Source organism: Bos grunniens, chromosome 22 (genome assembly GCF_055505025.1).
Source record: "Bos grunniens cultivar Pamir isolate PY7600 chromosome 22, Bosgru_T2T1.0, whole genome shotgun sequence".
Classification (NCBI taxonomy): domain Eukaryota; kingdom Metazoa; phylum Chordata; class Mammalia; order Artiodactyla; family Bovidae; genus Bos; species Bos grunniens.
Genome location: NC_141186.1, coordinates 48452289 through 48468495, shown reverse-complemented (window position 1 = coordinate 48468495; position 16207 = coordinate 48452289). Strand labels below are relative to the sequence as shown.

General features: G+C 55.6%; 1 protein-coding gene across 2 annotated transcripts; it reads right to left on the bottom strand.

Moving 5' to 3' along the window:
• Window positions 1-670: 670 nt before the first annotated feature.
• On the bottom strand, window positions 671-15635 carry ITIH4 (inter-alpha-trypsin inhibitor heavy chain 4). Of its 2 annotated transcripts, XM_086367611.1 has the most exons (23): window positions 15526-15635; window positions 14216-14382; window positions 12073-12177; window positions 11765-11927; window positions 11518-11628; window positions 10906-11034; window positions 10124-10240; window positions 9697-9865; window positions 9490-9615; window positions 9124-9305; window positions 8840-9025; window positions 7064-7203; window positions 6698-6852; window positions 6396-6422; window positions 6081-6131; window positions 5528-5644; window positions 4595-4672; window positions 4373-4399; window positions 4171-4287; window positions 3205-3379; window positions 1507-1661; window positions 1277-1373; window positions 671-889 (listed from the first exon to the last, which is right to left on the bottom strand). In XM_086367611.1, the coding sequence occupies exons 1-23, from the start codon at window positions 15610-15612 to the stop codon at window positions 820-822; spliced, it is 2751 nt and encodes a 916-aa protein (XP_086223737.1). In that variant the 5' UTR covers window positions 15613-15635; the 3' UTR covers window positions 671-819. The 2 variants fall into 2 exon arrangements, with proteins under 2 accessions (XP_086223737.1, XP_086223738.1); XM_086367612.1 differs by lacking the exon at window positions 6081-6131.
• Between the last annotated feature and the right edge of the window lie 572 nt (window positions 15636-16207).

The window sequence follows — 16207 nt, the reverse complement described above, 5'->3', positions numbered from 1 at the left end:
TTATTTGTAAGCCTTGTGTCATTTTGGAAGAAGTAGGTGAAATAATTATAAACATTTTGAAAGTACGCTTTGCCTGTGCAGGAATCCGGTGGGATGTTTGGGGTGTCTAACCCTAGGCCTGGACAGAAGCCCCTCAATGGCCCAGGCCCCTGGGAACAGACCTTGCGCCCCTCCCGGGACTAGGGCCTCAACCCTGTCTCCCTGGTCTTCCGCTGCCACCTTCTCTGCCAAGGCAGTGAGAAGACAGGCTTGTTTCCGAGCACAGGTATGAACGCCAAATTGTATCCTGCAAATTCTATTGCAAAAGGGCCCACAGGTGGCTGAGAATGTCGGGAGCTGGCCTGTAATGAACTTCCGCCCAGGTCAGCCTTTTATTCTTTTCATGGGGCCTGTGTCACCAAAAAGCAGAATGAAACCTGTTCCCCAGAGTGTTCTCTGGCTCCAGGGCCCCAGCAAGAGCAACATTTTAACGGTTCCAATCACTCTAAATCATAGTTTCCCTACCTGTAAAGAGAAGGGATAGGACTGAACGCTATCTGTGGGCCTTACTGGCCACAGGCCTTTGAGTGGCTGACGGTGGATGATTCTAATGGTACACGACACTACGTGTCTAGGACACGACCTTGATGCTTGGGGGTTTGGCCAGATGAAACCAGAGATGCTCACTCCCTGGGCTCACACCACCTCTCTTTATTTTATTGAGTGCAAATACCTCTCCCTACAATGTTCCAGGACCCAGAGTGGCCCTGTGGTCACTGGGTGGCAGCCATCGGCACACAAGGCGGCGGCAGGGGGTGGTGGGTGTAGCTCCTTCCAGAACTACAGCTCCACAGACCAGCAGGAAATCTCTTTGCCTGGGGGGCTCTCTTGGTAATCCAGCTTGAGCTCTCTGGGATGGACAGACAGACAGATGGTCAGCATGTGTCAGGTGTGGTAGGAAGAAAGGGAGACAGCTGGGGATAGGAATGTGCAGGGTGGAGGGTCTCGGGGCCTCTGAGACTTCCCTCCAGCACAGGTCACCCAAGGGGACCCAGTGATGTGTGGTCCCTAGGGTCCAGGAATTCAGGGAGAGTTTCCCAGTGACCTCTGGGCTAATCTGTTTCCTGTGGGTCTGAGTTGACCATCCTTTGTGGGGTAACTGACAGCTGGGTCAGACTTGTCTGACCTGACACCTGACTGTCTGGTTCCTGGGGAGGGACAGAGGAGTGGGGGTCCCAGAGCCTAGCTCCCAGCCCCCACCCATGGCTGGGCTCAGTGGAGAGTTGTACTGAGTCACCTGGTGGCAGAGTAGTCACGTCCCTGGACCTTCAGTGTTCGCTTGCTGTCATCTGCCGTGTCCAGGGGCCCCCAGAGCACGTCCTGGTAAAACTGGCCTGAGATACAAAGGGTGGGTCAGAGAAGGAAAAAGACAGAGGGAGGCTGGGAAACACGCCCTCTCGAGGAGAGGGCACTTCTGTTCACAGGCAGAGGCGGCTTCTGAGGGTTTCCCAAGCCTGGGCCACGTACCAAGGGTCCCACTGACATGGCTGGAGAAGCGGTCAGTGTTCTGCAGGAGAAGCCGGAGCCCCTTTCCAGGGCCGTCCCAGAACAGCAGGCCGATGGTCACTCTGTCTGGTCTGCTGAGCAACAGGAGCCCCTCCTTGTCCATGGTCACCTTGAGGCTGTGGGCAAAGCCGTGTCCTGAGCATCCTGGAGATGCCCACCGGGGACCTGGGGTGGCCACGGGTGGGGGCTGCCCTTCTGTCCTCAGAATCTCCTAGCTTGGCCTTCCAGGTGAGGGCCCTCGGTCTTGTGGGCTTCGGTTTCCTCAGTCACCTGGGAACCTGGGACCAATGCTAACTCACTGACACCTGTTATCCTGGCATTATGTATAACATAAAATAATGGTTCCTCTCCCTCTGTCTTTCTTAGATTGATTTCTCCCAAAGTAGTTTTATGTGACTTAGGGGTTCATGAATACATTTCCTCTGTCCCTTTTGATCTTATGGCCAGTGCCACTTTCTTCTGATGATTAGTGTTTAATTGTGTGTTTTAAGATCTAGAAGGGCAAGTCCCTCTGGAATGACTTCCTTTTTTACTTAGAATAATCTCTGGAGTTATTACTGTTTTTGTTTTCGCAGGAACGTTACATGTTGAATAAACCCGTGCTGTGACTCTGAGGTTATTTTCAATGGAATCTCCCTAAACTTACACTGTCTTGTTAACACAGTTCAGTGTAAAAGCTATGGTCTATTTTTCTTTATGTGGATCTTCTGAGCTCATGAAAGTATGTGAATGTTCAAGCACCACGACTGATAGGAATCCTTTATTCCATCTTCTAGTGTGTTTGTCCAAGGCACAGAAATGCTATTGATCTTTCTGTATCTACCAGATAACAGGAGACTTTAAGACCTTTTATGAAACTGGGAGCTTTTAAAGGGGAGCCCCTCAGATTCCTGAGGTCTGTACTCACTTACCAAGTGGGAACCAGTTTCTCTGGAGGGGCTGACTGAGAGGGAGTGGACAAGGCTCTCTGTACTCAGCATGGGCAGGGAGTCCAGAGGACACTGCTTGAAGAGGGCCTGGGTCCTTGGACTCTCTCCCCCCAGCTCATGACTCCCAGAGCTGGACACAGCTCTGCTGGGCTCCACAGAGAGGTAGCCCCACAAGAAGAAGTTGCAATCCACCTCTGCTACCCTCTAGCTGCCTGGTATTGATGTCAGAGGGACTTGTCTCCTTGTCAGAGCTCCAAGGCTAAGAGTGACATTCCTAACCTCCCCTGGTGGACAGTGCCGTCCAGACTCTCATCATCATGGTTACCTTATCATGTAGACAGCACACCTTCCTGTGTGCCCAGTGGGCACTGCACCATCTATGGGCAAAGTGCTCTCTGACCACATGCTCTCATGAGACTGGAGCCTCAGCCCTCCGGCTGAGGGCTCAGACGATTAGCCCTAGTTAGGGATGAGGGGGTAGAAAACCCTGCCTATGGTCACTCAGGGTTAGCAGCAGAGCAGCTCCAAACCATGCTGTCCCCTGGACCCAACAGTGACCCGGGTTAGGTGTGAGCATAGCCAGGTCCCCAGGTCAACCCCTGGCACCCTCCAGAGCTGGAGGGGGACGTGAAGGACTCTCACATCGTTGCCCCTCCTGTGGGTGCGGCTCACTGCAGAGCACTCGTGCCCAGCCCATAAAAGTGGAAAGTGGCCACTGCCTAATGCTCACCCGGGCATCACCGAGTACAGCGTTTCCTTCCACTTGTATGCAGAGTTTCTTCGGTTTCGAGTCATAACCACGTGCTCAGGGGACGCATGGATCTGCACCTGGGGGTTCTCGAAGGTCACCTCAATCCACGAGAAGCGGGCCTTCGCTGTCTCAAAGTGGCCAGTCACCTCAACCCCTGAGAGGGCCAGGAGCAGAGAGGTCAAAGCTGTGGCTCCAGCTGGGCGTTGGCCTGAACAGGAGGTTCCCCCCGCCCCTCCCCGGCTACAACCCCCAGGGCTGCTCTTCACCCACTCACCTGCTGGTTCCCTTCCCCACCTCCCCTCATGCTGTAGGCCTGCTTCCCACCATCTTTCCACTCATCCCTTGGGTACCCCTGGCTTTGGAGGGGCCCCCCAGTCTTCAGTGACGGCCACCTTCAGATGACCAGATCAGCTCCACCTTCTGGGGACTTGAGGGCAGGTCTGGCCAGTGTACCTCCCTCCTCCACACCTTTTCCAGCTCCACTGGCCTCCCTCAGGGCTCTGTGCTTCTGCCTACCCCGTTCTTGGCCTCACGGACCCCCACTTCTCCGCCAAGGCCCCGTCACCCCCATACAACCCCATGCAGCCCTATGTCCTGGCCCTCGGACAGCTCGTCTCCTCTCCTGGGTTCATCTCCACTACATTTTGGGCGCTGACTACAGGCTGTGCCCAGGTGTCTCCTCACCCTGAAGTATGGCAGTATCTAGGGGCAAGCCCACCTCTGCTCACCTTGGGGTGTAGGTCATTCAGGCCCACATAAGTGGTGCCCAGCGAGAGGTCATGGGGCAGATGTATGAGCGCAAGTGTTGGAGCTCAGGCAGCGCCTGCCTGGGACGCCGCCTGCCTGGGAGTCTGTGGGTAGGTGTCCCAGTTTCTGAGGTAGGAAGCTGGGGGGTGCGCTGTGACCAGATTTCTCTGGGTGGATAACGGGGTATGTGCCTCTCACCTTGGTCAGGGTCCGAAAGCAGGTTCACTAGCTCCTGAGGGCGCCGGAGGTCCACACAGAGCCGGTCCACGCTCTGCCCAGGCAGTGGCAGGATGACAGAAGGAGCCTGGACGGGAGCTGAGACAGCAGGTGTGTTCTGGGGGTAGGTAAAGTTGGCTAGGGGCGAGGATGGGGAGGGAGGCTGAGACGGGGTGGCACTTACCGAAGGGTAGGGCTGTCGGGGTTGTTCCTGAAATAAAAAAAAGTCTCCGTTTAGGCAGTCTTTTCCTGGGGAGGGGCAGGGTTAAGGAATGGAAAAGCCAATGGATGTTCAGGGTTCCCTCTCCATCAAGAAACCTATGTTATGGGTTCATACAGCTCCCCGGACCCTCCCCTTCCAGGTCTCTCTGCCATAGTGCCAGACTCTACTGCAGCCTGGGGGCACCTTTGATTCTGAAATCCGTGTCGTGAGATGCTCCACCAGGACCTGAGGTAGGTGACGGTGCAGAAGCAGGCGCGAGTGCTAGAACAGAAAGGGAGAAGGCAGTCAGGATTCGAAGCAAACGGCAAGCCCTCCAGCTGTCACTCCTACCTGCCACCCACCAAGCTCCAACTCCACGAACCCTGCCACAAACACACACTCAGTCTAGAACTACCTTTGCAAAGAGATTTTTCCAACCAGAAGAGCATGCTGTCAGGGAAAAAACTGAGGAGATGGGGTCCAGCCTGGCCCTGCAGCTGTGTCTGAGTCTAGGTTTGGAGATCAGAAAACAGCTCAAGGGACTACTCTTGGCTTTGGGAATGGAGGAAACCTTCCTTTTCTAGAATGTTCCATCTCTAGTGAGCCAGCCTCCAGAGTGTAACAAATTCAATTCAGTAAAAATAAAGGACATGCTATTTAATGTCATGTGCTGTGCTGTGCTAGTCACTTAGTGGCATCCGACTCTTTGTGACCCTCTGGACTGTAGCCCGCCAGGCTCCTCTGTCCATGGGGATTCTCCAGGCAAGAATACTGGAGTGGGGTGCCATGCCTTCCTCAAGGGGATCTTCCCAACTCAGGGATTAAACCCAGGTCTCCCGCATTGCAGGTGGATTCTTTGCCATCTGGGCCACTAGGGAAACCCAAGATTACTGGAGTGAGTAGTCTATCCCTTCTCCAGGGGATCTTCCCAACCCAGGAATCAAACCGGGGTCTCCTGCATTGCAGGCAGATTTTTTTACCAGCTGAGCTACCTGGGAAGCCCAATTAATGTCATACCTTACAGCAAACCTCCCTGGTCTCTGCTTAGCCCTGGGCTTGGTGATTTATTTCATCCAACACTATGGGCAGGTTCATCTTGAGGAAACTTGGCCCTCAGAGGGTCAGAAAGTGGCTTACGTAACATCAGCTCTGGTAGCACCAATCTCGAGGTCATACGGTGGAATGGAGAAGCAGCAGCAGGAGGTCCAGGTGGTCCGAATAATGGAGTGCCGTTTAACAATTTCAAACCTCCACCTTTGGCAAAGTTCACACAAGCAGTGTTTTCTCAAGCAGAGTCATGGGTCCCCACAGCCTAGGCGCTGGGACTAACCCCAGAAGAGGGACATGGAGGGGGCAGGTGGGTCCCCTCCCCTCCCCTATCACTCTGGGTTGGAACAAAGGGCCCTTCTCGAACTCCTCCCTGCTGGAATATTGGCCCTCCTTCCCCGCTCTGGTAGTGCCCCTCAAACTATCTTTTCCTCTCCAGCCTCTTCTTTTAGAAAAGACAGAGACAGGGTCTGCACTGCTGCCTCCTAATCAGACACAACTGGATTTGAGTCCCAGCCCTGCTACTGGCTAGGCGAGTCTAGTAAGTCACTCCCCTTATCCACAGCCAGGGCAGAGCCCAGCCTGTAGCCAGGGTAAAGGTTCTGTCAGTATCCCCTTCCTCTACCCTCTCCTCTTTTGCTACCTGGTTTCCTGGATGTTCTGTCCCCCACAGAATGACCAAACCTCATGGGCCCTGGAAATCAGAGAAACTTGAGTTTGCTTCTTGAATGCATGTTTCTGGGACCCCCAGTGTCTCTGTGTCTCTAGGGCCTGAGTGACAGCCAATATCTGAATGAACAGGTAACTGAGTGCACCAGCGTGCTTGGGCAGACGACACCCCTCCTGAGGAGGGCTGGGTGGGAGAGGCGCTGGCTAGTCGCCATATGGTCGCCGAACCATAGGCCCTGTGTCAACCAAGAGTCACCAGGGCCAGCCTTAGAGGGCATTAGGCTCTTACCTAAGTAGACTCTGCTGCCTCTGCTTTCTGAATAAGACAAAAAGAGGGAGAAAGAGAGACACACCATCAGGGTGGTTTGGATATATCTGAAGTATTTCTATTTAACTTTGTTTCCCAACCCCAGCGCTATACAGGGTACCGTGAACGTGCGGCGGCGGGGGGTGGGGGGCGGGAGGGGGTCAGGAGGCCCAGCCTCAGTTTCCTCATCAATGAAACAGGGATGAGTTTTCTGGGAGTCTTGGTTGGGACGTTGGGGAGGGGCTGGGGAGAATACTGGGTCAGAACTCTGCTGCCACACCCACCATCCTCCACAGGCTTCTCAGCAACCTGAGACTGTTCTTGACCTTCAGGTTTGGTGATCACCATGGACGTGAGGGGGGTGACAAAGCTGTAGCTGAGTGACAAGCTCAGTGTGCGGGCCTCAAGAGCCTGCTTCTCAGCATCTAACGCAGAGACCCTGCAGGTAGAGGAGGCCAGTGGCTCAGCAAGCCCCCAGGTGCCCAGAGTCTCCCTCCCTCCCAGACCCTTCTGGGGTTACCACCACCTCAAGTCTCCCTGCCCAGGAGATGCCTGTGCCAGCTGTGCCAGCCCTGCCAGTGAAGAGCCTGGGGAGGTGCTGAGGCCGTGGATGGCCACCCCAGTGGGCCCTGGAGGATGCCTTCACCCACATTTGCTCGAGCAGTTGCTGGATGGTCAGGTATGCCCAGAGTCTCTCCATGAAGCTGTGGAAGATGTACTTGGGGCTCCGGAACATCTCCTCCTGCTCGGCCACATGGGACATCATCATAAAGGTGATGTTCTCCCTGTGCTGGAAAGAGGGGCCCAGGGAGGGCAGGAGCAGTGAGGGCGTGATGCCAGCACCTGGCCTGGTGCTGCCCAGCCCGCCACAAGAAACCTGGTTGGGGTGGCGTTGGTTGCAAGTAGAGCAGAGGGTACGGAGGATGCTTAGGGGTGTGAGAGGCTCAGTCCTGGAGCCTCCAAGGATGATAAGGAGGTGGAGAAAACATGGAGAAGACTATTCCAGGTGCAAAACAATGGGCGCAGAACCAGGAGCTGCCTGAATTTTTTGCCCTCTCCACACATACAGCTATTTTTTTCTGTTTTTGGCTGTGCCACGTGGCATGTGAGATCTTAGTTCCTCGACCAGGGATTGAATCCAGGCCCTTGGTAGTGACAGCATGGAGTCCTAACCACTAGACTGCCAGGGAAGTCCCTTGGATGAATTTTAAATAGACTAACACTCTTGCCCCAAGCAACAAGACCTGTGAAACCTTAGGTCTGGTGTTCGAGCTATTTTTCACAACACGTTAACTACATAACTACTAAAAGAAAGACATGTTTGTTTGTGAACTACACTAAGTCACCTTGGGTTCTGCACTTTAAGAACTCCTGGACTCCAGGACAATATGAGCAGCTGACACACAGGGAGTGTTTACACAGGGCAAAACCTTAATCTCCAACGCAGCCTTATGAGGTGGGTGAGGTTGACTTATTTTCATGGCTACAAAGCAGGAAACTGAGGCACAGCGAGGTTTAGTGCCATGCTCCAGGTCTCAACTCTGCGAGGTGCCAGAGCTGGGTGTGAAGCTGGGCAGGCTCGCCATAGGATGTGCTCTGCCTATCCCAACACTTGGCTACTTCTGAGACAAGGCCCTGGGCACCCCCATGCCCACTTGCCTTGCCCACCTGCTCTTCTCCCCACACATGCTGACTGCCTGCCACAAAATCATGAAATATTCCTCTGTCCTTCCAACATCTGACCTCTTCCACCTCCCACTTACCCCTCAGTCTCAGCTGAGCCTCCCTCAGAAGCCCTCCCTGATCCCCAGGCCAAGCTGGGGCTTCCAGCGCTGCTTCCCTGACTCCCCAGGTTTACCCAGCCCGCAGCTCCTTGCTTGTGTGACAATGTACCCGTGCTCTCTCTCTCATGAGGGCAGTACCCCCAGGGCCTGGAGAGATGCTGTGATTCTCTTTGTAGAATGAGAGGCAGGGAAGGCTGTGCAGGGACAGGACACCACCTGGTGGGCTGGGCTCTTGACCTGGCAGTAGCGGGACCTGCGGCAAAGTGGCTGCTCTGCCTGGAGGTCAGACTGCTAATCTGTGAAATGGGAGCAGCCCTCCCTGCCTGACTGCTTGGGTGAGGACAGGACGGGATGTCAAGCAGCTGGTGCCCTCAGGAGCAACAGCAGCAGCTGTACTGGTTGACCGTTACGTGCCTACCACGTGCCAGCGCTGCGCAGGCGCCCTCAGAAAATTACATCATCTTGATAATCTCCACGGGGAGCCAACACGGTGGGGCTGCGTCACCCACAGATGGCAGAGGGCACTCTGTAACTTGCTCAAGGTCAATGGGCTGGAGCCTGGCAGGGCTGGGGTTTGAGGCCAGCCCCTCTGACTGCCCGCCCCAGCTGCCCTTCCCCTCCAGAATGGCCAGCCACACTTACCAGCTGCCCCCGGATTTGGGCTAAGAGCACGTCAGGGCTCTGCTCCCGGAGCTTCCCAGCCACTACCAACTCGGAGCCCTTGAAGAACACCCGGAAGGTGTCCTGCGTGACCGACTCCACAGCATTGCTCGGGTACTCAAAGGCCACTGACGTCATCAGTGGGTTGGCCACCTCCTGGTAGAAGTCCTGCAGGGCAGGGAGGGTTTCATGAGGGCCGGGCTGGGGTCTGCCCACCTGGCTGTGCCATCCCTTGCTCACACAGCCCAGTCAGGGTGTGTGGGCACCTGCAGCTGCAGGGCGGAGTCTGAGTCCTCATAGATGCGCCGGGCCAGGCCGCCATTCTCTAGTGCCATCTTCTCCAGGAAGGCGTAGCTGACATCGAAGCCAAAGCCCAGGCAGAAGAGACTATGCTGGCCATTTATAGCTTTCCGCACGTTCTTCTGGATATTCGAAGGGTTGGTCTCCCCTGGACCCAGTGGTTTCGGAAAGGGGTGAGAAAACGGTGATTGGCTCAATGGATATTTCTGGAATCTCAGAGCCAAAGAGGCCTAAAAGACCCTTCTCCCTGCCCCAGGTTCCACAGCACGCCAGGCTGAAACCCAGCTTCTCCTTCTGGGCAGTGCACCAGGGGGGTGCTGGCAGTGCCTCACCTACAGTGGGGTCACCATCAGTGAGGAGGATGATGAGGGTGATGCTCCCTTCAGGCAACAGCTCCTCCTGGTTGGCTTTCTCCAGCAGCTGCACGGCCATCAGCATGGCATCATTTATATTGGTCCCTGTGGGGCACACACCCTCAGCGGGGCTCCCAGCAGGGCGCCCCAGAAGTGTCCACCACGCAGGGCTGCACAAGCACTCACCTCCCTGGGCCTGGATGCCAGTGGCGTAGCTCTTGGCCTCATTCACGTTCTCAGTCGAGGCTGGCACTAGCAAAGGTTTCCACGTGGTTGCTTCCGAACTGAAGCTGATGAGGTCGAACTGGTCATGGGGACTGAGGTCATCCAGGATCTTGATGAGGGCTTCCCGGGTCTGGGTCAGGGCAAGGGGACACAAGGTGGGTGTCTCAGTGGGGCCTCCCTGGTGGCTCCTGTGCCCTTAGACTGCACCTTAAGGCTCACAGCTGGAATGAGGACGTGGGGAATGTTCTAGCGGCAAGACCAACCTCAATCCATGGGAGCCCCCTACCTAGGAAGAGGGAGGGCACGTCTGGTTGGCCTGCTGGACCAGAGCTGATGGTGTTAGACGTCTGCGAGTTTTCAGAACTCCTACCTGGCCCACGGGACCTACCTGCTTTATTTTCCTGCCCATCATGGAGCCGCTCTTGTCGATGACAAAGATCACATTCTTGGGTATTGTGGACAGGCTATCAGGGGCAAAGTAGTGCACAAAGTAGCCATTCTCAATCTGTGACCAGAGTGAGACACAGCCAGGTGTAAGAGCTGCAGCTCTGCCCCCAACCAGCCTCCTCACCCCCAACCCTGAGGTTCTGCTGCACTCTTTATTCCAGCTCCTTCCGGCCCTATTCCACCATGAGCCTCCCCAGATTCTCGCCATATTGCTTGGCTTGATCCAGTGCCTCCCTTACAAAGGCTTCCCTGCTTAGACCTGGCTCGCCAGAACTCTACCCTTACTTTACCTATTTAATTATTTGAAGCAGCTTATACTAAAAGGTTCAGACATAGTATACCTGAGATCCATCAAAGAAGTGAAGACTCCAAAAACAAGGCCCATCAAAAAGGTAAAAGGGAAGCACAATGTGGCCAGAAACTTATGTGAAAGAAGCTACTGCGATTGAGCATAAAAGTGAACTGTGAGCCTCCTGGCAGCCAGGGCAACAAGGGAAACCCCACCCAATATCTCTTCAGCAGAGATGAACTTTTCTCCCCCTCTGGAAGGGAACAGTTTCAGCGACAACACAACCAAACTGCCTGTGTTCTCTCTGTGCAATACCTGGGGCACACTGATAACCAGGGTGGTTATTCTGTCTTTTCTTCAACAACACCCAGGCTCAGGTCCTTGAGGGTGAATGGACTTTTTGGTGGCTCAGCTCTTGCCTGGAGCCCACATACCTGAATGGAACCCCCGGAAAGGGGCCGGTCCACATCGTAGCGGACAATGAAGCTGCCATCTAGGACCGTGTCCTGCTTCTCCGGATACTTTTGTTGCTGTGACAGTGTTGGCTTGAATCGGACGTGAGCCTGGAAAAATGACCTGGCTGAAGTTGGAAGGAGCAGCAAGGTGGTATTAACAACACCCCTCATCCCTATCTGAAGAGAGAATTCCAGGAGGCAGTCTTGGGTCAAGTTTCAGGAGACTTTGTCTCAGGCTGAGCTGTCGGCCAGATGACCTCCATATAGGGGAGCGGGTGTGAGTGAATCTCCTGCTCCCGTCTTTGTGCAAGCAGAGGCTGGGCCCAGGATGTGTGCGGTCCAGCCAGCCCCTCCTCCCTACCTGGTCTGGGGACCCTCACATAAGTCTTCTCTCCTGAGCTCAGGGTTCAAACCAGGACCCACCATCCATCCCTGGGCCTTGCCCTCCCTGTCTGCCAAATGACAGCACGGACATAGGAACCTCACAAGTCCCTCAAGCTCAGAGATTCTGATCAGTGGTTCCGCTCTCTGGAAGTCTAGCCTCAAGACAGGCCCCTGGGAACCCTCACCCGCAGACCCTAGCAGGCCCACCTTGGTCTTGTTCTGTGAGGTGGTGAGGGCCTCTGCCAGTTTATTGGTCATGAAGGTGCTCTCTGTCTCCAGAAAGCTGATGCCCTGAGGCTCGAAGATGTGAATGTCCATCTAGAAGCAAGAAGTGGGTTACTGGGTCTGCTGGGAGCCAGGGCTGGCCCTCACAGGGTAGAGGGGGAAGCTGGGTCCGCCTTCGGCAGAGTGAGGTCATCAAGGAAGCCTTCTAGGAGAAAGTGGTGCCATGTACCTGCAGGTGTTTGACCAGCTGCTGGGGCCGGACTTTCAGCAGCAGCTCGTACGCTCCCAGATGACGGGCCAGCAGCTCTTCATACACCAGCTCGAAGGTGACCTTGGCAGCAGGAGCCACACTAACGGACACCTGGAACTGCTCTGTCTTTCTCCCGGTGGCCCTGGGGGAAGAGGGCATCGGATGTGCCCCTCAGACTTGGGGTTGGGGTGGGTATGGCCCTTGGAGGGGGAGCAACGCTCAACAGCTGAAGGCGGGGGCAGCCTTGACCCCACCCCCAGAGGGATCTTCCCCCGCCTTGGACTCACCTGACAAGGCCAGCACTCTCGCCCCTGGCCACAGCTGCACTGTACTGCTCCTGCGCTGCAGCCTTCTCCTTGATGTTACCTGGGTAGGTCACACCATCGATGACCCTGGGGCAGGAGGGAGTGAGTTGTGAGAGCCTGGCGGGTGAGGCCCACTGCAATCCCACCTTCTCTGGGACTTTCCATGCCCAGAGTGACTCCTATCTTTACCTGAGCCCACGCGTCTCTTACACACCTACTGCGGACACAGCTCTGTTTGGGGCCCCGGGGTGCTCGGGGCTCAGCAGACCTCCATCTACCCTGAGCTATGCGCTGTGTTGGCTGACATGCCTTTTCCTGAACTACTGGGATGAAGGAGGAGGCAGGGCTGAGCAAGTACCTGGCCTCTCTCCTCCCTTCCTGTATGGCTCCACGTTCCAGTTGCCCCTTCCACCCTACAGACTGTCTCCAGAGGAACTAATCAGCCACCAGCGAGAGCTCTGAGCCTCATTTCACTCAGCCTTGTGTCCAGCTGGGTGGGGCAGGCTGAGGAGGGAGATGCTGGCTCCCAGGCCAGTGGAGACACAGGGCTGAAGGCTCTGACCCCTCTCTCCACGGCTGCCCCTTTTCACCAACAAAGGACAGGCCACACTGAAGAGAGGCTGGCTCCTGGGAAAGGTTTTGGATGACTAGGGGATGGGGCTCCTTGATGGGTAGAAACAATCCTAGTGGCCATTTGAGGGATAGAGAGAGAAGCGGCAGGCAAACATAAGTCTGCTCCATCCGGGGGGTGGTGTGAAAGTGTAAGAGTCTCCAGGTGGGAGGGGACAGCCAGGATGTCGGGACCAGTGTCCCTCCTCCGCACCTTCCTGGTCACAATTTAACCCTGGGCTACAGTGGGGCTGGTGCTGGGCTGCAGGGCTCCTCCTTCCAGATGCCCAAATGGGGCTCCTAGCCAGGTTGGGGAGCAAGGCACCCTGCCCTGCCCCCTGCTTCCCTATCTCATGCAGCCACAGGAGCTGGCCCAGAAAGGGGTGCATGTCCTGGGCCTTCAGAAGATGAAATGGGCCTGGAACCTTGCAGCTTGCCAGCCACAGCACCCACGTGGGAAGTGGGGTGCAGCCTGTGAAGCTTACACTGCAAGTTGGGCCGCATAGGCCTGCTCCTGGTTAGGAAAAGAAGGGCTGATGGAGGGGGTTGGGCAGAGAGCTAAGGAACCAACCATAAGGACCCTGCCCCCATCGCAGGTGTTCAGAGGTCCCAGGGTGCAATGGGGACTCTGCCTGAGACGCTAGCTCTCTGCCCCGCCCATCACCCTCCCTGAGTTTCTAGGATCAGCCCCTCTCTGGCCTGTTCTTAATCACTGCCTCTCCTGCAGGGCCAGAGACAGAGAGTTCTCTGGCATTTAGCAAACATTGCAAAACTCAGTTGGGAAGGGTGGGGGAGGAAAGTAGAGGACAAAGTGACGATCATCACCAGCTTACAGAGTCACCAGCTTACGGAAACCCCAGGGGCCTCTCAACACAGCTTCTGGCTCAGAGAAGAACCATCCTTTGCAGTATCCCACTATGGGGCAGCTGGACCAGCCTGGGTCAGAACTTCTGTGACAAGGAAGTGATCGCCCTCCCTGAGGCATTGCTTCATTGTAGGGGCTTAAGAAGTTAAGAAGTTTTCTGTGTTCTGGGTTGGAATCTGCCTTTTGGTGATTCCCTTCTGTCTGGGCTTGGCCTCAGGATGCCCTAAGTCTATACTTCTCAAAGGCAAAGACATAAAGAGGCTGTGGTTCTCCATCTGGCACCTGGGAAGAATTCAGGGAAAACAGATGGATGAATAGATGGAGAGACAGAAGGCGGGAGGGACCAACGGAGGGAGGGATGAAGGGAGAGAGGGATAGATGGAGGGAAAGAGGTAGGAATGGGTAGAGGGGTGGAATGAGGAAGGTAGAATGGGAAGGAGGAAGGGATAAAAGGATGGAGGCAAGGAAGGGTCTCTGAGAATGCATGAAGTTCCTGGAAGCCTCTGGCCTCTGTATTGCCTACAGGTGGAACACACACACCTCAGGCTTATATCCTGGCACATCTCATATCAGGAAGAGAACACAGGGGCCATGGCGTCAGACTGCTGGGTTGGGGAGGGGAGACCAGGAAGAGTGCAGGAGGGCACCTACATGGAGAAGTTGGTGATGAACGCTTTCTTGGGCAGCTCCATCTGGAAGGTGGCCTCCCGCACGGCATCAGCCTTGTTGACCACCCGGCTGGTGATGACTGTGTGGGCGAATCGGGAGGAGACCTTAGAGTCCACAGTGAGGCTGTAGATGTCAATGTCATTCTGGACCTGTGAAGGAGGAAAGGGTGGGACTGTTTAATGCTCTTCAAGAGTGGGTCTTGACCTTGGTCCCACACCAAGCCCTGGCCCACAACCCCAACCGAGCCTCAGACCAAGAAGAATTACATGCAGCATTGTGAACTTTGATCTCAAATCAGAGGCCGCTGTGTGTTTCATTCCCCACCCAATAGTGCAGAGACCCTACTGGGCAGGGACCGGTCTGTCTTGTCTAGTGGGGGCCACAGTGCTCCTTGGAGAAAAAGCAGGCAAGGGGTTGGGGGTGGAGCCTGAGCCCCACTGTGTCTGGGAGGGACTAATCCTTGAGGCAGAGTTGAGTGGCAGCAGCTTCCATGCCATCTTAGCCCTGCCCAGTAGAAGGGCAGTGCCCAAGTCCGGTGACTGGGAAAACAGTGCCCACCAGCCTCCTCGCAGGGGCCTGCGGGAGCTGGGAGACTTGGAGGTAGGGAAGGTCCATCTCTAAGGCTGAGCATCTTCTGCTCTGTCCTTTTCTCCACAGCCATGGGGCTGCCCTTGTTTCTCCATCCATCCCATGGGGCACTCCCCCAAGCATGTATATTTTGCCCCAGGTGTGCAGTCTCCAAGGAAGGGTATGTGTACACAGGCAGAGCCTACACGGCTTTTGCCTGCTTGCACATGGCATACTTGTGTTCAGCACAGAGGTGCACGGCAGGCTGAGTGCCTTGTTTACACGTGAGTGAGTGTCTGCCTGGTGCCAGACCCTGTACTCAGCATTTCGTAATACTAAAGGTTTCCTCTTCACCACAAACCTCTGAATAGTTCTATTACTGTAACCTTGTTCTGCTACTGTTCTACAGAGGAGGAAAAAGAGACATAGAAAGCATCAATAACTTCCGCGAGGTCAGGCTGACAGGAGGGGTAAGCTGGGCTCCTGAGGCGCATTCTTACCCACCCTTCCAGGGCAACTTGCTAGGCTGTAGTTCCTCCCTGGGAACTGGGAAATAACAGGATCACCCCTCCCAGTAAATGGGGGATTCTCCATAGACCCCTTAGGGCAGCACCCCTTCTCTGAACACACACTGACCCATGCTCACACAGACCAAGACTCTCCTCGCCTTCACTCATTTGCCCCATTCACTAGGGTGCACACACACAGGCCCCCACAGATGTTACCTTTTGGGCCTTGCTGGTCTGGAGGACAGCCAGCGAGAGCAGGACCAGCACGATGCTGTGGATGCGGCCCGGGGCTGGGGTCTTCATTCTGGCTCTGGCCGGTCGCTTCTGAACGTGAGACAGCGAAGTGCGGAATTAGTAACTTGCTCGCCGCCCCGCCCCTGCGGGGGCAGGTTCTGGGAAACTGGGATCTGCAAGGCCAAACACCACAGGGGCCTCAAGATAAGCAGGCAAGCTGCAAATGTCCTGTGGACCTTGGCTGGGGATGGGAACCCAAGAACAGGCTTGGGTGGGAGTTGAGTATGGGCGCCCCTTCTGAAAGGTCCAGAATCTAAGCAAGGCACCACCACCCCTCATACCAGTAATCCCACCAAAAAGCTCCCCAGGGCTGGGGGGCACAGCAGTGAACTGGCCAGCTCTCCGTAAGCCCAGCCTTAGAGGAGAGGCATGGCTGGGAAGAGGAGGGCCAAAGTATGGTTTCTGGGAAGCAGGGGGCCTGGAAATCAGGTCAGTGTGACTGGTCACTGGGACCCAAGGGCACGAAGCAGCCCTCGGGGCACCTGAGTGGAGCAAGATCTGCTGGGGCTAAGGCGGGGTGGATACGCCTTACTTAGGGGAGGAGTGGGGCTAGGCCAAGGGGCCCCTCTTCTCTCTGCTGGGGGGGTGCCCAGGATGCTGTTCA